At 47.3% G+C, this 19,634-nt stretch overlaps 1 protein-coding gene and 1 long non-coding RNA gene across 2 annotated transcripts in view; one reads left to right on the top strand and one right to left on the bottom strand.

The window, feature by feature from the left end:
* Positions 1–10,211: 10,211 nt before the first annotated feature.
* Positions 10,212–16,931, bottom strand: LOC115523555. Its single transcript, XR_003971780.1, has 4 exons — positions 16,859–16,931; positions 12,502–12,986; positions 11,259–11,384; positions 10,212–10,295 (listed from the first exon to the last, which is right to left on the bottom strand). It is a non-coding gene; the product is annotated as an uncharacterized LOC115523555 (long non-coding RNA).
* Positions 15,870–19,634, top strand: part of ADAMTS5 (ADAM metallopeptidase with thrombospondin type 1 motif 5) — a 51,270-nt gene continuing 47,505 nt past the window's right edge. Inside the window, exon 1 of the mRNA XM_030329676.2 lies at positions 15,870–17,695. Within this exon, the coding sequence (XP_030185536.1) occupies positions 16,592–17,695 (1,104 nt within the window). The 5' untranslated portion in view covers positions 15,870–16,591. The remainder of the gene's footprint in view (positions 17,696–19,634) is intronic.

Raw genomic sequence — 19,634 nt, 5'->3', positions numbered from 1 at the left:
ACAAATACTGTGAAATGACAACAGTAGGTTGAGTCTCCACCCATCACTCGTATAGATACAATAAAAGGAAAAGAAAAAAAGATTTCTTCTCGTGATGAGAACTTTTAGGTTCTTCTCCTAATATCACGCAAGAGTTAGTTAGCTCTAGTCATCATGTTGTACATCACGGCCCTAATGCTTGTTTATCTTATAAAGGGAAGTTTGTGCCTTTTGACCCCCTTCCTCCAATTACCCCCCATTTAAAATTTCTCTCTTTTTAACATTAAACTTAAATCCCACTTGGGTGCTGCCACGCATTACCTGGCAATTTTTTCTTTCTTCTCTCCTCACTATGAAAGCTGTACAAGCTCACTCTCCCTGTCTCCATTTGGGTCTGAATCAGCCTTCATTTTCTCTCATATTTTATTTTACACTTACATTTCTGTTTCACTCAAAAGCTTCTGGCTCCTTATAAACTCCCCTTTCTTTCGGCGACTGAGGAGAGGACCCTTACACGTTGCCGGCACCCTGATCTTGGACTTCCAGCTTCCAGAACTGCGAGAAAGAAGTGTTTGTTGGTTACCAGCCACCTGGTCTGTAGTATTTTGGGTTGGAGCAGCCCAAATGGACCAAAACAGAGGCACCCTGGATGAATTCAATCTTCAGTACCGTCCTCCAAGTCCCTGTCTTCAACTGTATGCAGAGTATGTGAATATATTGCTATTTTCCGTATATTATCATGTTCTGGCGTCTTAAAAAGAAAATTATCCTTCTGACTAGGGAGGCACTGCCCATCCTGGGACTAGACTTTGATATTCAAGCCCACTCCATACCTCCTTTCTCGGGCTCAGGCGCTAGAGGGAACAGGATTCCTCTGCCTTAATCGTTCATCCCAGGGCCACGTATCAGGCATCCAGGGATGTCACCTATAGCCCTGGTGAAATACCCACCCTAGATAATCCTAAACTCTTTACCCTGCCCCTGTCTTACCTTGCTGTGGAAACAGCAGGGAAGGTCTAAGTGCCTGCCATCACCTGTTTCTGCTCTCTGACCAAAACCTGTTACCTCCCCCCTGCGTCCCCTGCAAACCCACGCTGGGCCTGTCGTTTCTGGAGGAACCGTACTGTTAAAACTATTTTTCAACGGCCTGGGTCTCTCCGTATCGTCAGTCAGAGCCACGCACAGAATAATCGTTTTATATTTTAAAAACCGTATTTTTTTCTTTTCAATATTTCTATTCTGTTCTCTTTTACGCTCACCTCTTCTTTTTCTATTGCACCTTCGTGCTGTTTTATAATATCCTGTTCTCCGAGATAGGAATGATTTCTTCATCTGTCTCTTCAAAAGACCTCCGAAACTCTGAAGTTGTAATCCGCTGATTCCACGAAATCCCTTTCCCCTGAAATTATATTCCAATTTGGACTGTTGATTTTGTTGGCGGTACCTTTTAACATTCGATTTCTGGGTATAGGTCGCCCACACGTTTAGATAAGGAGGTTTGTCGGTTAGCTCTTTCCTTTACTTCCTCTCTTTACCCATCCCTGCCTAGCGATCATTAGTTCTAACACCCTGGTATTGCACACTTCAGTGTTCTTGCCAGAGAAGACAGTGGGGACATCACAGACATAATCACAGATTCACTACGTTCCCCGGCTCCATTTCTGACGTCTGAGCTTAGTTTTACAGCTAACCCGGGGCCACAGCTTACTACAAACCACTGCTGCAAATACCAGCTAGGTGCCCCTTTTTAAGCCCACCATCATGATCTAGACACGCAAGGTAGAGGATTTCAGTTGAGGCTTCAGCTGGCGAGGCTGACTCCAGGCGTCCATCCGTTAGAGGGCCAGAGTCCTAAATGCCACTGCCCACCGGTCCCAGAGTCCAGAAAGCCTGTGACTTTATGACTCGGAACTTCTGTTTCTGATCCAAAGAGACCTCCTTTAGAAAATGCCTGTTTCAGGGTGCCTGGGTGGCGCAGTCGGTTAAGCGTCCGACTTCAGCCAGGTCACGATCTCGCGGTCCGTGGGTTCGAGCCCCTCGTCGGGCTCTGGGCTGATGGCTCAGAGCCTGGAGCCTGTTTCCGATTCTGTGTCTCCCTCTCTCTCTGCCCCTCCCCCGTTCATGCTCTGTCTCTCTCTGTCCCCAAAATAAATAAACGTTGAAAAAAAAATTTAAAAAAAAAGAAAAGAAAACGCCTGTTTCTCTTTTTCTATTTTATCTCCTCCGTCTTTGTTACAGTTTTGAACACAGGGATGTAAACAGGTGTAAGTATAAACTTAGTGTAAGTTTACACACTCGTAAGTGTAACCCACATAAGCTTTGTGTGCTGCCTTGAGGCTAAGTCTGAACACCTTGCTAAAGACAACAACACTCCCTAAATCGATAAAAATACATACAGCGTATTTTTCTAAAGAAAAAGCATAATTGAGCAAATACTAAGTTCTGGACTATCACTTCATCTTCCATAGCAGCAGCATATCTCCATACTGGGCACACGTACTGAACTAAGATGTGTACAGAAGAGGAGTGCCTGAGTGGCTCGGTCGGTTAAGCCTCTGACCTCAGCTCGGGTCGTGATCTCACAGTCCGTGAGTTTCCAGCCCCACGTCAGGCTCTGTACCGACAGCTGGGAGCCTGGAGCCTGCTTAGGATTCTGTTTCTCCCTCCCTGCCCCTCTCCTGCTTGTTCTCTCTCGCACGCTCGCTCACTCTGTCAAAAATAAATAAACATTAAAAAAATTTTTTTTAAAGATTTGTGCACAAGAGTCAGCATTTGTTGTGTCTGAAGACACGATTAAGTAATAAATTATCACAACCATCCCTTTCTGAACGAGCTGAGAAATACGCCAGAGAGTCTGATAAGGATCAATATATAATTGGCACAGCTTAATGGGACCATGGTTTGAACTTGTATCTGTATCCTTCCGACTTCCTGGGTTAGTCTTTTGGACCTACTTTTAGGAAGAGTTACAAACAAGATATTTACCAGCCTTGTTGCATACAACTGGGAGCACAGAGAACTCTGCTCCTTTAAAAAAAAAAAAAAAAAAAAAAAGGTCCTACACGTTTAATGATCTTTACCATATTCATTATTCCCACCTGGGAAATCTGACCAGTACAGATTGGTCAAACCAGTTTTCTTTTTCATTTCCCAATTAGCTGAGCCTCTCTTTTTCCCTGGGGAGAAGTCAGTAAGAGATGTAAACAGAGCGACAGTTTCTTTCCATTTATATCCGAGCACAGCACATTACTCAACTTAATGAGTATGTCAAGTATGTGTAGAGTTTCTGAAAAATGCAGATCTGCGGGTCCGAGGCCAGGCCTGAGATACTGCATTTCCAGAAGCTCCCACGTCATGAAGTGTACCGAGCCCCTAAGGTTTCTCAAACCCTCTCAGGAAATCCCCCACATCAAACTGATATAAAAACATTACAGTGGAGTTTTCCAAAGGGTATATGACACGTGATGTTACAGTGATTGAATACAGAAGCAGATATGAGAATCCAACCATCTTGGGTAGAAAGATTTGCAAAAATATAAAACAATACCACTCACTTTCATTTTGGAAAATATAGCTATGTTTCATAAGCAATATATTACCTAAATAGGCATGGAATCGGTTTATTATTGTTGTTAGTGAATACATCAACAAATATTTATTTTTTAAGGTCTCGTTCCTATTATGGTCACTATTAGTAGATCTAACCACATATTGAGGACTGCTCATAAACCCGATTTTTGGAGGTTCTCAGTAATTTTTCAAGGGCTCCCAAATATCTGAAATGGACCACTTCATAGAGGGTGGAAATTTATTTTTCCCTGTTTCCACAGAAATATTAAGAAAGGGAAAGCATCCCAATATATAGATAGGTCAAGAAAATATTGAGAATGCACTCCTTTTAAAATACTACCTTACTGCAAAGTACTTAGGGACATTTCAGGAGGAAAAAAAATAAAAGAGTTTGGCTATGACTTATACTCTTTTTAATGGAATGTCAATAAACATTCAAGGAGTTCTTATTCAAGTCCCTTAAGGTTGGGAAATGACAGAACAGGAAAACAAGTGAGTCTTAATCCCAAAATATGCTACATCGCCACAAAAGTAGATGAGTCAGCTTACCCTTGGCTTCCTTAAATTCTCATGTTTTCTTACCCATCTCGTGGAGGAATATTTGGGAAAGTATTTTCCTTATTGAGCATATTATTTCTTCTGAAATCTTCTCTTCAAAACACTTGTGGGGCAATGAGTCAAGTAATGCATTTGTTGACTTCACATGTGGCAAAAGATACAATGCGTCGGGAAGTTTCAAACCAACATATTTACTCCAGGAGCGCTTAATCCAATTGCCTGTGTCTTGCCTTCACCACCTGTAGCTTTGTAGAAAAGTTTGCACCCTTGTCTTTCTTTCTCTTCAACCTCACTTTGTTGGCGATTTCCTGCCTTGTGCTTTGTGTGCATGACAACACATTTTGCCATCTTGCAACGTTTTCGGATGTTTGTCTCACCAGTGAGGAAACTCTGCATGGCAGGAACCCGCCTGGAGGTGCTATTCCATCCACCTCCTTTTCTTCTACCTCTGGGTAGCGTGAGTGAAACTGTTCACCTTGTAGATCTGAGCCATCACTGGATTCTCCTGTCAGTGTATCCATTTTATTTTCTGTCTTAAAGTACAACTTATGTATGTTCTTGTCACTCCCACCACCAACAAGAACAGTTAGCCTCCTTTGAGCAAAAAAGTTGGGGGGCCCCTGGGTGACTCAGTCAGCTAAGCCTCTGACTTCAGCTCAGGTCACGATCTCACGGTTCGTGGGTTCAAGCCCCACATCGGGCTCTGTGCTGACGGCTCAGAGCCTGGAGCCTGCTCCGGATTCTGGGTCTCCCTCTCTCTCTCTCTGCCCCTCCACTGCTCGCACTCTGTCTCTCTCTGTCTCTCAAAAATAAATAAACATTAAAAAGAAATTGAAAAAGTTGTGGTTGTAGATTTGTTTTGTTTGCTTGGCTTAAAGCAACAGAAGTTTATTCTCTCGCATTCTGGAAGCTGGAAGTCCAAAATCAAGGTGTAAGCAAGGCCACACTCTCACTGGAGGCACTAGGAGAGAATCCTTCTTTGCCTCTTCCTAGCTTCTAGTGGCCCCCAGCACTCCTTGGACCTTCTTTGGTTTGTAGCTTCTGCATCCCCCCAATCTCCGTTTCATCTCCAGACGGCCGTCTTCCTGTGTGTGTCCGTATGCGTGTTTTATTAGGACATCAGTCACTGCATTTAGGGCCTAGCCTAATCCATACGACCTCATCTTAACTAATTCTGTCACAACCTTATTTCCAGACAAGGTCGCATTGTGAGGTTTCAGATGGTTTCTTTTGAAGAAACAAGGAGTTGGGGTTTTAGTTTTTGCTCGGTATCTTTACGTTAGTTGCCTGTTACGTGATAATGAGTATTCGAAACAAAATAAACAAAACCGAGAACCAGAAATGCCAGACAACTGCATAGGGTGACCCATTTCAAATTACAAATTGCTGTATACTATATACATTAAGTTTTTCAGGGAACCACCCAGTGATTGGAAATGTCAATACCATACCCACTCATCGTAAGGGTCTGAGGGGGTGATATGTTACATCATGTGGTGGGAAAGGCAAGGGTCATGGAGTCTTCCCTCAAGGACCAACAATGACACCATACTGCTGCCACCTGAATTCCCTTCTGGATTCGGGGTCTAGAATGCGAAAGCTGCCATTAAACTGAGCTAGAGTCATGATTATCTTCATAAATTGTAATGCTTTCTCTTTTCCTTCAACTCAGGCCGAGATTGTGAAGAAGAAACAAGAATTACATTTTTGTTTGTTGGTTTTTGCTTTGTCTCTCTTCACTTAACTCCTGTGGGATTGAATGATGCCACGGAAATCAATTAAGCACAGGTCTGACGTTGCCTGGGTGCTGGAGGCACGTGCAGATAGCAGTAACAGTCCTCACACTCTGTGACAGGCAGTATGGCGCACGTCAGGAGGGACAAAGAGACAAGCAGGGCAGCAACTTTCATACTGTCAGGGAATATAAACACAAGAGGACATGGATGATAAAATTACATTGGTTTGCTTTATTTTATTATTTTTAAGTTTGTATTTATTTTGAGAGAGAGAGAGAGAGAGAGAGAGAGAGAGAGAGAGAGAGAGAATCCCAAGAAGGCTCCACGCTCAGGGCAGAGCCCCACTTGGGGCTCGATCTCCTGAACCACTAGATCACAGCCTGAGCCGCGATCAAGAGCCGGTCACTTAACCAACTGAGCCACCCAGGCTCCCCACATTGATTGTTTCAGATTCATCTTTATAGTTCACGCAGACACCAGAGGTAAGGAGCATGAGAAGACGTGTCTCTCTGAACCCTTTTGGAGTTTCCACTTTGCATCAGGCTTTTCTTCAACTTTAGCGCCTGGAATGAATGTCTTCGATATCGTTACTCTTCTCAGCTCTCGCAGTTCTCGTCCAACACTTCCCATCAGGGCAAAGTCAGAGATACACTCTTTGAGCCAAATTTTAAGTGAACACAAAACAGTTAAAACTAACCCACAACTAATAACAATACCAATCGTCATTGTAATCATATTTATTTGCCATATACCAGGCACTTCATACATATTTAAACTCTAAACCTTCATAAAAACTTAGGGAGGTATGTGTTACAAGATTTCCTCTCTTGCAATGGGGAAATAGGTGTCTATTTATCCCAAAAGCCTAAATAACTTTCCCAGGATCACAGATCATGCCTAGATTGGGATATGAGCTTGGGGGTTTGGCTCACTGTTGTGTTTTTGTTTTTGTTTTAAAACAGTTCTCTTTTTTTTTCTTTTTTTTTTTTTTTTTGAGGGTGTGCTCAACCATACAGAAGGCTAGCACAAAGTACATTTTCAGCCACTCTTCTGCGTCACAGTTTGGCAGAAGACTTTTGTCACAATGCGGACCTCTGGCGGTTTGCTCTAACTTCTACGAGCCACACGATCGGCATCTCCCCACACCCCAGGGTCAGGCACAGAGAAGGGGCAGGTGAGTCAAGCATCCCTTCAAGCATCCCACCTCAGCGGGGTGTGCGTACCCTTATGTTGTAAGATTTGACAAACATTTGCGGTACGGACTAGGATGTAACAGACCTAGAATAACAGAAATACAGTTGAAGTCAGGTTTAACTAATCTTAAATGTGAAAGTTCTGGAACTGGCGTATCAGCTGGGATAACGGGTGTTGGCAATTTTGATCCAGACCAGCATGAGACATGCACAGGTAACACAGATCAGAATCAGAGAAACAAGAACGAAACAAAACAAACAAAAAAAAAAACACTAATAAAACCAGAGGTGCACACGTATTAGTTACTTGAGACTACAGTTCTCGGGGATAATGGGATAAGCCTGATCACTAACATCAGACCAATATAATAATACTGACTATGCGATCTTACTATTTTCAATTCAGAAAATGTTTAGACCGCCTACTGTATGTAAAGCATTGAGCTGGGGACTGTACAGACGCGACGAAACAGAAGTGTGTGAATCCGGGTTCTCCTTCGGGTGACAGAATTCCTAATGAAAGTAAACAAAAATCAAGATTTTAACGCCCTCGCCGGATTCAAGGGTTCTGATGGCATTATCTTCTCTCTCTTTTCTCTCTCTCTTATTCTTTCTACCGCTTGGCTTCCTTCTTCGCCTTCTACCATTTGATGGCATCTCTGGCTAGGCGTTTATTCTCCCCCTTTCTTCTTGGGCTCATATCTGTTTCTATTCCCCAGCTCCCGCCTTCCCCTGACATCTGGATGGGACCACATGGCTACTTCTGCCAAGGGACTGCAAGCAACGAACGACACTACTTAGAGGCAGAAGCAGAGAAGAGGGGCGGCCCTCTTGTTCTCTCTTCCTTCCATTTCTAAGTCAGCCTTGGAGACAACAGATGGAGACTGGGTAGGATCGCAGCATGGAACGAGCTTGAATTTCTGAATGCTTGCATGGAGCAGGAGAACTCCACCTGCCATCGACCCACAATGAAATAGGATATGGGTAAGGACTACAATGTGATTGTGCAAAAGCACTGGGAACTGGAAGGTGTTGATTACAACGGTTAAACTTCAATTGTGTGAAACCATGGAGAATTTATGGGTGTTTATGATAGCAACTAGATTTCTCTTTTTCGTGCCTGGTCCTTGTATCTTTGATCATGGAGAAAGAGTACATTTGGCAGATGACTAGGGCAGATGTCCCCCATGGGACTCCAATGGGCAGAGCTCTTTCTGGAACAAACCGCGATGGCCATGTGTGCGGGTGCTCTGAGCTGCCAGGTTGGGTATCCAGTGCCCAGGCTTGTGGGAAGGGGGCAGGAAGAAGATCATCATTATTCAAACACGTGCCATGGGTTTCTCAGAAAAGACAGGGCTTTATTATTAGAGAGAAGATGGTTAAGAAGGGTGTCAGACAAATTTCAGTGAACACGTGCAAATAGACTTTAAAAAATAATTAACATACATATTTTGTATAGCTCACATGTCTACCCATGCCTCCAGGTGCCTGTTCCTGGATAGAAACTGGAGTTACCACAGTGACAAGGACAAGCAAGGTTGGTGTTTTCATGAAGCATGCATTCCAGTGGAGAAGCGGGACATAAAGAAAGAGAGGGAGGGGGCACCCGGGTGGCTCAGTGGGTTAAGCATCTGACTCTTGATTTCAGCTCAGGTCACGATCTCATGGTTTGAGGGTTAGAGCCCCATATCGGGCTCTGCACTGACAACAAGGAGCCTGGTTGGGATTCTCTCTCCCTCACCCTCTCTCTCTTTCCCTCCCCCGATCTCTCGCTCTCATAAAAAATAAACATTAAAAAAATAAAAGAAGAGAAGGGAGGGAGGGAAGGGAAAAGGGAAAGAGTGTGGAAGGAAGGGGGAAAGACAAGAATAATTCTGAGACACTGAACTACATTCAGCATGCCAAAATTGACTTGTGTAGGAGGGACCCAGCCGTGAGACCTGTCAGTGATCAAAGGCAAAACAAGGTTTACAATCAAATGCGGCGAAGGAAAAATAAAACTCCAAGACACCTCATAGTCTCAAGACATCGTTGTGCATTTCTTGGAGGGTAACCTGTTTAGCTGGGAGCTAACAGAGAGGCCACGGGATCCTCTGCTGTTTAACCCTCCATCAGCAATTTTTTTAAGTCATTTTTAAATTTTCTGCAGGTTCCATAGAGTGTATCTGTGGAATACACCCGAGAGGCTTTCTCTGTGCCGTCCCCGACTGACAGTTTCCCTCTGAAAGTGCCTCCAGTCTTTTCCGTTTTAATATGCACCGTTTTCCTCATCCAACTTTCCTCAAAGAACGCCACCTCATACACTACCAGGTGTAATGAAATGATGACAACTTGATCGATGCAGTGGCAGAAATAAATGAAGATCCGAGATGCAGAGAACCAGGCTAGAGATTACACAATCACATGTCAGTGTGTGTTCAGTAATTCACATCCAACGACTGGTAAATAATTCTAAAGTAATGAGTCAAAAAGAAACCTTTCAGGTATCACTCAACAGAGTCCCCTAAATCATCTGGGCTTCAGCTGACATGGGCCATCAAGGATGTGATAACCTTTGTGGGCAGATCTGGTGAGGACTCCCCTTGACAGGATGATTTAAAACACAGGTTTGAGTCTTACTGAGTGACAACTTTATCCTTTCCTACCCAGATCTGTTCTCTAAAAATTTGATGTCCCCCATTCCTGAAGGACAAGGGGAATCATGGTTTCATCACTTACCTAGACTGGAAAGGGTGTAGATGGGTTGGAAGAAGATCCTGAAAGGAGAAAAACAAAAGCAGGAGTCTAGCTTTTGGGAAGAATGCAGGAAAATGTGGTCAAGGAACAGTTCCCTGAACTAGATAAATCAATCAGTCTCTACTTCCCTGTCTCTTCTGCTGCCTGAGGCTCATCTGCTCCTATTTTCAGCGATCAGAGGTAGCAATCTTTTATTTTTATATGTATTTCTTTATTTAGAGAGACAGAGAGAACATGCGCAGGGGAGGGGCAAAGAGAGAGAGGGAGAGAGAGAGAGAGAGAGAGAATCCCATGCGGGGCTTGAACTCACAGCCAAGAGATCATGACCTGAGCCAAAATTAACCAACTGAGCTACCCAAGCGTCCCCCCCCCCCCAGATGTAGCAATCTTGCTGGGATTCTGGAGTGTTTCAGCACTGTGGGAGGCTCAGTTGAGTTGATGGTGATTGACAGGTAGGGTTCTTCCTGCGATGTAGAATCAAATCGTCATTCAGGCAGTCTCATTTCATGTTTCCAAAATGATTCTGGAGACAGAAAGAGAGGTATAGGATGAGCATCACCTCCTAAGTAAAAGAAAGTAACTAAAAACTTCAGTGCCTTCATCTGAACACCTATCTGCGTGTAGGATCATCTGCTTTTCCATCTGTTAGTGCCTGACTGGGACAGATGTGTGTTAGAAAGATATGTATTAGCCTATGGACAGCCATGAAAAAAAGGATACTGAGTGTCTTTCTTAAATCATCTAAGCAACTTGCAGTGACCTCAGCATGGTAAGCGAGAGGAAAGCTTGTTGACTCCCCAGTCACCTTGTCCATTTCCTTCCTGCCCAGTGGGGAGTGAAAGAGTAACCAATTGGTGTCTATCAACTTTGTTTAGACTAATTTCCTCTTCTTACTTTACTGACCAGAATAAGGTAAATACATTTAACATGGAGAGATCGAATCCTTTCAAAGAAGACTGTAATATTCTGGAGCTTGAGCAAGGTGTTGTTACCATGAAACCTGAATTAAAACAACAACAACAATAACAATTAATTGTTGCTATAGAACAGCAACTCCTACCTACTACAATTACTACTCATTAAGGAATTTGAAATTTTTTCTTAAATTTGCCTCCATGAAGGGAAAAATAAAGACCTCAAATGTTTCAAATTACTGTAGGCTGGAAATTCCTGATTTTCCATGTGTTTCCAGTAAGGTTTGATTTCAAGATGATTTCCGGAAAATAAAGGGGCAAAAAAAAAAAAAAAAAAAAAAAAAAAACTGGAGTAACTCATAAAAGCAAGTAATATGCGCATAATTGTGTAAGAAAAGCTAAAACAACATTTCCCAGCTGGTCAACATAAAAACTGACTTGTTGGTTTTACTTTACAGATAGCACCTGTATGTCTTAAATAATACACGTGTACATTATTCACTCGAAGACTTTTTATAGTTTAAAATTTCTGTGAATAAGAAAAAGGAAAATCTATTTTTCCAAAAACTTACTTTTTATTTTCAGCAAACTGATTCTGAAGTGTATGATGTTATCCATCACAACAGATAGAATGTTCTGTAATATGTCCTAGGCACATAGCAGAGACAATAGCTTTACCAGGATTGCAGCAAACTTCGCTGGAAAAAAAAATCTCTGCTATGCAAGAAAGATTTCTTTGTGAGGGGCAAAGAGAAATTGGTGTAATTAATCAGATCAGAACTTTCTCTGCACAGGCCAGTGCGGCACAGAGGGTCACCGAGTTAGGGGTGAGCGTGTGTGTGTGTGTGCACAGGCATGCTGACGTGCCTTGTGTGCTCAATGTGTGGGAGATTGTGTACGTGTATCGGCCGGTCCAGATGCACGTTAGACCATCCTGAGATATAAGAGGATTTGGAGACGGAGTTAAAGGGCTGGAAAAGGAGAGGACCGTTCGGGTATAGCTTCATCTTCTAAACATTCAGGATTGGTATCAGAGGTAGTATAGTAAATATACCCCTTCCCACATTCCTAGAGTGTCATCTTTAGCTTTGTTTTGCTTTGTGGTAAGAACATTTAACACGGAATGTACCCTCGATACATTTTTAAGTGCACGATACAGTATCGTTAACTGTAGGCACGACGTGGTCCAGAAGATCTCTAGCATTTGTCTAGCAGAACTGAATCTGTACTCCCCATTTCCCCCTCTCCCTGGGCCCTGGCACCCATCACTCTACTCTCTGATTCCAGAAGTTTGACTGTTTTATAGGTGGCAACACGGATGAACCTGGAGGCATTACGGTAAGAGAAATAGGCCATCACCAAAGGACAAATGCTGCCTAATCGCACAACACGAAGGGACTAAAAATAACCTCTGGTTTTGAAGCATGTCTTCTGAGAACTAGAACTTGAAAAGCTGAGTGGCCCCCCAAGGAAAGGGCTGGCCCAGAGTCTTCAAGGCATTCATAAAGGGCCTTAAGTAGCCACGGAGAGGCTGTCTTCCTCGCATCCACCATCAGGCCCCAAAGGGGGACGATACTAAGGAAGCTCGAAATACAGTAAGGCCTGGGGTAGGGAATCTGGGTGTGGGAAAGGAAAATTATTGCGCAGAGTCGAGAGGCTGTGATTCTCCTGCACGGGAGGTGAGGAGCAGGTGTTTGGCTAGAGGGGGAGTATTTTATTGTCACTTATTTCCTCACCCTTACCATTAAAATCATAGATGGGGGAGGGGAGGAAATGACACTTTAGCAAATGGAAATGTGAGAACATACTACTTACAAGGATACACAAGTCCTATGGAGTGAAGCTGTCCTGGAAATACATAGCTCAGAGCGCCCGCAGGGGTTAGTTACTCTCTTGCCTTTTTCCCTCCATATTTGCATTTTCCAGCCTGTAGTCCAAGCAGCTCCTGGTACAATTGGCTCCTCTGTGAACCGTGAGCCTCTCTGAATGTCAATCATGGCTTATTCATGTTTATGTGTCTCCGGAGAACTTCACACAGCACTTGGTAGCCAGCCCTCGACAGACATTTGCGAAACTGGATAGATTTTAAGAGGTGCTGTCTGTCGATTGAGCACCGACTGAAGGAGTCAAGTTTTCAGGATTCAGGAGAGCTGACCACCGGTGGACTTGTTAACCGCAGGCAATCGCTCTGGTCTCTGCTCTCAGCTCCTCTCTGGTACCCGGAGGAAGCGGCCTTAGGTGATCACCAGGATAAATTTCAACTGCAACTTCCCACTGGCCGGCAGAGAAAGTCTCGCCTCCTTTTGGGAAATGTAAAATTACGTTATCAGGTGTGATCACGTCCTCCACCAACGCAGCGAAAAGTTCTCGTTAAAAATGCACAAATACAACGGTATTTTCGGAATAATCAAAGACTGAAGTAGCAGTTAGCCCACCTACGCACGACTGCTAATATATTTTAGCCTTCTACTGTAAAAGGAAAATAACAACTTGGACTACTTTCATCCAGGACAAATGACTTCCTTGGACTGACAAGACATTCATTGTTCTGGAACTTAGCACTTCATCCTAATCCACGAGGGTAATATCTGAAAAGCATTACCAAACGAACTTCCTAAAGTATCCAAGTTACTTTCACAGAAAAGTTAAAATCACCCCCAAGTAGAAATCGTCTGACTATGTAAGAATCCACTCATCCTATTCATAAGCTGTCGTTATAATGCCTTTCTTTGTGACTATGTGGTTCTAATAAATATTTAGCGCTTGATACTCATGTTTGGGGCCTTCTCTGCCCTGTCCTGTTCTTCAACATATTTCTAAACATTTGAATACTCTGAGGACAAATGTCATTATGTAATTAAGCTTAAAGGCATAAAGTTCAGAGGCATGATTCACATGAGAAATACCGTGTTTTTGAAAGAGGAGCAAAACTTTCACTAAGAGGAAAATTCGGCTGGCATTCCCATAAGTGCTAAAGAAGACACTTCCTGCCTGTGAAGGCAAATAATTGTAATTCACAAGTTCAAGCCACTGTCATCCAAAATGCTTATCTCGCAAAAGGATCCTCTGGGAGTAACAATGATGAAATGGTTAACATTAGTAAATCAAAGTTGTTTTAGACATGGTGTTTAGTGCCCAGTATTGGTGCTCACTTTTCAGTGAAACTGGAAGAAAAAAAAAAAAAAAGTTTGCTCTCTATTAAGACCGAAGGACCACAAGGTTTTGAGGAGGGACAGAGAAGACAGATCAGGATAGATATCCTGATCCTGAACACCTCTGGTCCCTCCAACTATTCAACTTTAGAATTGGCTTTGGGCAACTGACCACTGAGAGACCCAGGGGGTGTGGAATAAAAAGGGGATGACGAGCCTTAAGCAACAGCAATTTCCTGCCAAGTCTGGAGGTATTTCAGAATCCACTAGGGGCTGTTGGGTGGTCCAGGGTCCCCAAGCGATCATTTCATTTATACACATGAGCTAATGCTCAGGATATGCATCACCCCGCCTCCCCCATGACTGACTCCAGAGGGTCCTCAACACACGGGGCACTGGGCACCATTGCTGGGCAATCCTGAGCTTCCCACACGGGGTTCCCCGCCACTCTGAGGACCTCCAACCACTCCCTGAAAAAGCGATCACACCTCTTAGCAAGGATATGGGGAAACCACCTGTAGCTCAGGGTCCGCTGAGGAAGGCCCACTATCGTGCGCATCTCTGTAAGTGAAAGGTAAGAAAGGCAGAAAAGTGCTAATTATACAGAATTCATTTTACCCACGGATTCATTAATTAGCCTGAAGAATGAAGGGAAGTGGGAGGTGCTCCTGTTCTAGGAGATCTTCTACCCATTACCAGATAGTGGTCAGAACGCCCTGGGATGTTCTTTCCGTTTCTATTAGGGTCCATAATGACAGGAAACAAAGAAACTAGGAGAAATCTAGTCACAATGACTATGCCACTCACCTACCAATAAGCACCGACCTGCACCCCCCTCTCCCCTCTTCTCCAGTCTTTTTTTTTTTTTTTTTTTCTCTCCTAATGGGAATTTCTGAGAAGGATAGTAGGTCAGGGCCTGGAGCGATGAGCGGTTGTTTTAGGACACATAAATGCAAATAACGGGTATCTGATTTTCATTTAAGCAGGAGGAAGAAGAGAAAGTATGGGCACATATTTTTTTTTAAGCTTATTAAAAAAAAAAAAAAGCTCAATTCTCTACCACAGTTAACTCTTTCTCGCCCTGCCTTCTTAGAGCAGAGCGAAGGAAGTTCCAGTCGCCCGGGATGAAGTGACAGATTGCGGGCGCCGAGGATCGGCGCGCGGAGAAAGGCGGGGTGGGGGGGGGGGTGAGCCCCGGGCTCGCACACAAAGGCGCGGAGTTCCCAGGCGGCGGGCGACCCTGCCGCGGACACCGCAGGACTCGGGGCGCAGCGACGCGCCAGGAAGCGCCTGCGGCTCTCCGGCCGCCCGGCCCCTCTGCCGGTGGCTGGGAGAACTTAGTCACCCGGAGCCCGAGCCCGACGAGCGTCCCGCAGCGAAGAGGCCGGGGACCTGGGGAGGGGAGGCACCCCGGGACCGGGGCGGCGGCGGGCCGGCGGGGAGGGCGCGGGGCGAGGGGCCGCACGGGCAGCCGAAAGCCCCGGGCGGGCGGGCGGACGGAGTGGCAAGGTCTTCGAGGCGGGAGCGCACGGGCGTGCACCGAGGAAAAAAACTTGCGGCAGGAACTTCCTACCCAGGGAGAAGGAGCAGGAGAGAAGGAGGCAGGGAGAGACTTGCACTGTCTCACTAACTTTCAAAACACCCCTTTCAGGAGATGAGGTAAGCCGGGGTTAGCCAACCCCGATTGGTTGTGAAATATCAGACAAACCCGGAGCCACTGTGGCTTTAAATGAGGCCAAGGAAATCTGTTTTTCTTACCCCAATACTTTTTTTCCCCCCCTCTCGCCCTTGCTCCCTCCCTCGTTCCTTCTTCCACCTCGCCGGGTCCCTCTCGATCTTCCTTTCCTCGATCACCCCCCAACCCCCCCCCCCAACCACCACCCCTCGCCCGCCCTCCCCCATCTGATTAGGCGCGGACCGGGAAGGGTGGGAGGGGTGGGGGAAGCTCTCCCTTTAAGAGGCAGCTTGCAGTGACGAATTGTTGAAATTGCCATTGCAGGATGGCATGCCGCTATAAATTCATTGTTCCACCTCCTCGCATCTTCACAGCGCTCGCGCTGCTCTCCGCGCTCGCAGCGGCCGACTGGGGATGACGGCGGGCAGGACGACACTGCATCCGAAGGGACACGGACGCGCCGCTTCGCTGGCTGCCCGCAGGCCGCGCCTGGCATTTTTTGTTTCAATTTTTATGGCTTTTCTCCCTCTCTTTCTTCCTTTCCTCCTGGTTCTAGTAGAGTCAAGGACACCCACAGAATAAGAAAAGGACTGGGCTCCGGAGCTTGGAACCCCCGCTGCCGGCGGGTCCAGAGCAGCGAGGGGGCGGGAGGCCGCGCGCACCAGTTGCCAGCCTGGTGCGCGACACCATCCTTACTTTTTGTCGTGCACCGTTAGTGGCTGCATTGGGGGCTGGATTTGGGTTATTCCCCCCACCCCCGTTCCTTGTATTTGCGGAACCTCCACAACCCGGCGTCCCCCCCCCCTTTTTTTTTTCCTTTTTTTTTTACCCCCCCCCCCTTTTTTTCCGGAGCACGCATCCAAACATTTTCCAAAGCAACAAAGAAAAGTTCGCACGCTGGCACCGAGGCCGGGACCGGCTGGCGCTGCCGCCAGGCCCTCCTCCCTCCGACACTTGACTCAGCCTTGCGAGCAAGTGTGTGTTGTGCCCCCCACCTCCCGCCCCGGTCACTTCCACACCGAATAACAGATACCCATCAAGTCCCCGTCGCGCGGCCCCTCCCCGCGGGCGGCGCACTATGCTGCTCGGGTGGGCGTCCCTGCTGCTGTGCGCGCTCCGCCTGCCCCCGGTCGCGGCCGGCCCCGCCGCGGCACCTGCCCAGGATACAGCCGGGCAGCCTCGGGCTGCCGCAGCGGCCGCCCAGCCCCGCGGGCGGCAGGGGGAGGAGGCGCAGGAGCGGGCCGAGCCTCCGGGCCACCCGCACCCCCTGGCGCCGCAGCGCAGGAGCGGCGGGCTGGTGCACAACATCGACCAGATCTACGCCGGCGGCGGCAAGGTGGGCTACCTCGTCTACGCGGGCGGCCGGAGGTTCCTCCTGGACCTGGAGCGCGATGGCTCGCTGGGCGCCGCTGGCTTTGCGCCCGCGGGAAGCGGTCCGGGTGCCAGCCGGCGCCACCGGGACCACTGCTTCCACCGCGGCACCGTGGACGGCAGCCCCCGCTCCCTGGCTGTCTTTGACCTCTGCGGCGGGCTCGACGGCTTCTTCGCGGTGAAGCACGCGCGCTACACCCTGAAGCCTCTGCTGCGCGGGCCCCGGGCCGAGGCAGAGGCCGGGCGAGTGTACGGAGATGGGTCCTCGCGGGTCCTGCACGTCTACACCCGCGAGGGCTTCAGCTTTGAGGCCGTGCCGCCGCGCGCTAGCTGCGAGACTCCCGCGTCCCCGCCAGGGCCTCGCGAGCGCCCCCCGGCGCACGGCGGCCCAGACCCACGCTGGGAGCTGGCCCCGCAGTTCCCGGACCAGACGGTTCCCTCCTCCGAAGGGACCCAGGGACCCCAGACGTGGTGGCGGCGGCGGCGCCGCTCCATCTCCCGGGCCCGCCAGGTGGAGCTTCTCCTGGTGGCTGACGCGTCCATGGCGCGGATGTACGGCCGGGGCCTGCAGCACTACCTGCTGACCCTGGCCTCCATCGCCAACAGGCTGTACAGCCACGCCAGCATCGAGAACCACATCCGTCTGGCCGTGGTGAAGGTGGTGGTGCTGGGTGACAAGGACAAGAGCCTGGAGGTGAGCAAGAACGCGGCCACCACGCTCAAGAACTTTTGCAAGTGGCAGCATCAGCACAACCAGCTGGAGGATGACCACGAGGAGCATCACGACGCGGCCATTCTGTTCACGCGGGAGGTGAGTGCAACCTGCGTGGGTGGTCCGAGCGCCCGTGGAAGGAGGTGGGTCAGAGGTTCAGCCTTGCTGACCGCCTGGCTTCTCCCACACGCCGCCTGCCGCTGCGGATTTGCCGGAGTGCTCCTTGGAGGGTAACCCAGCTAGCCTGCAGCCCTGCTCGCGTGGTCTGGGTGTCCCCAGAAGCAGTCCCTGCCTTGAATGGCTAGACCTGCGTAGACGATCAATCAGGCTGGATGTCTCTAGTCTGACATATGGTGTCCTAGAGGCATAAATAGGATAAGAAGGGACTAGAATGGTTGAGAAAATGTACAGAGCTAAGTGGGAGAAGGAGAAAAGCAAATCTGTCTTTTTTTTTTTTTTTAATGTTTGTTTTTGAGAGAGAGAGAGTGGGAGACACAGAATCTGAAGCAGCCTCCAGGCTCTGAGCTATCAGCACAGAGCCCGATGCGGGATTTGAACTCATGGACTGGGAGATCATGACCTGCACTGAACTGGGACGCTTAACTGACTGAGGCACCCAGGCACCTCAAAAGCAAATTTATCTTTGGAATGGGTGGCCTTTCTTCCTTCCTTCCTTCCTTCCTTTCTTTCTTCTTTCTTTCTTTCTTTCTTTCTTTCTTTCTTTCTTTCTTCCTTTCATTTCTTCCTCCTCCTCCTCCTTTTCTTCTTCCTCTTCTTTCTCCTCCTCCTCCCTCTTCTGCTTTTGTGGGGGTGGGGGAAGGGGGATCTTCCACCTCTCAGTGAGCCTAAATATACAACTTGGTGCAACCTCATGGGAGGGGCTTGTTGGTTCATCCGTTGTAGCCACTTTCATCCATGACCTCTCATGGTCAATGTCCATACTTCCTTACTGGAACCACTCCTGTGGCATAAGCTGAGGAAAGACTTTTCAAAGGAAAGACTCTTTCTAGTTTGGCTTTTTAACCAAGTTCTTACGTGTCCACCTCGATGAATTTTTGTTTCGGGTAAGGAAGGGATTCGGGAGGGCAAGGAGGATAACCCAGTCTTGTCAGGATCCATAGTGCCTCCTTTGCCTCGTCCTCCAGTCAGGCACTGCCTGTCCCTCCGGAGCTGCCAGCGAAGGGTCACATCCAGCTTGCATGTTTGGGTTTTGGACGAACGTGTTTCTGAAGCCCCAGTGTGGAAAGACCTGGGCAAAGAGTCAAGACGCGAGGAAGGAATGCTTTCCCAGGATTTCCCTGTTTTAAGGAAGATGGTTAAAGGGGAAGGAAAGAAACCGATCTCTATAGGCCCGGAGGTTCTGGGAAGAACACAGTATCTATTTGCTCAATCATTCAGTCCCCACCTAAATGTGACATTCGGACACGGAGCCTGGGCTGGTTTTGAGCCTGGCTTCCTCAGAGCTCTGAGCCTGCTTCATGACTGTGCTCTGATTGGCAGTTTTAAGTCATGCCTCTCGGCTGCCTGGTAAGAATTGCCTTTGAAAGCTCATTCTTTAAGTATTTGGGATCCACCCGGGGTAGCTGAAGGATTTGAAAGTTTGAAATATCATGCAAACGCATGGTATGAAATGGAGTGCCCAGAGCTAGGATAGAAGATGCCATGATGGCTTGCAGGCTTTAGAATCACAGGGCTCCACCACCTAATTCTCTGTTTTTACCCAGGCACCCCTGGTATGAAGGAAAAGTGTCGACAAATTTGGAATGGAGAAACACTTGTGGTCCATGGGGGGGGGGGGACATAAATGTAAACCACATGTAAACAAAGATGCCAGAGGGCAACAGTTTAGGAAGAACCTGGCAGGACATGAGGCTACGCACGATGGAAAATCTTCCTTCTCATTAAGTGATCTAAAAACCATCCTGTAATTTCTCTGCGCTACATTAATCTTTGAAATGGAAGAACATTCGTTTTGTAGCCTTCTGTATGGAGTGAACTTCTCCTGTAAAACTAGTTCTTTTTTATTTGGTTTCCAAGA

This window comes from Lynx canadensis, chromosome C2 (genome assembly GCF_007474595.2).
Source record: "Lynx canadensis isolate LIC74 chromosome C2, mLynCan4.pri.v2, whole genome shotgun sequence".
Classification (NCBI taxonomy): Eukaryota; Metazoa; Chordata; class Mammalia; order Carnivora; family Felidae; genus Lynx; species Lynx canadensis.
Note: the sequence above shows the minus strand (reverse complement) of the source record. Positions and strands in the feature narration are given on the sequence as shown.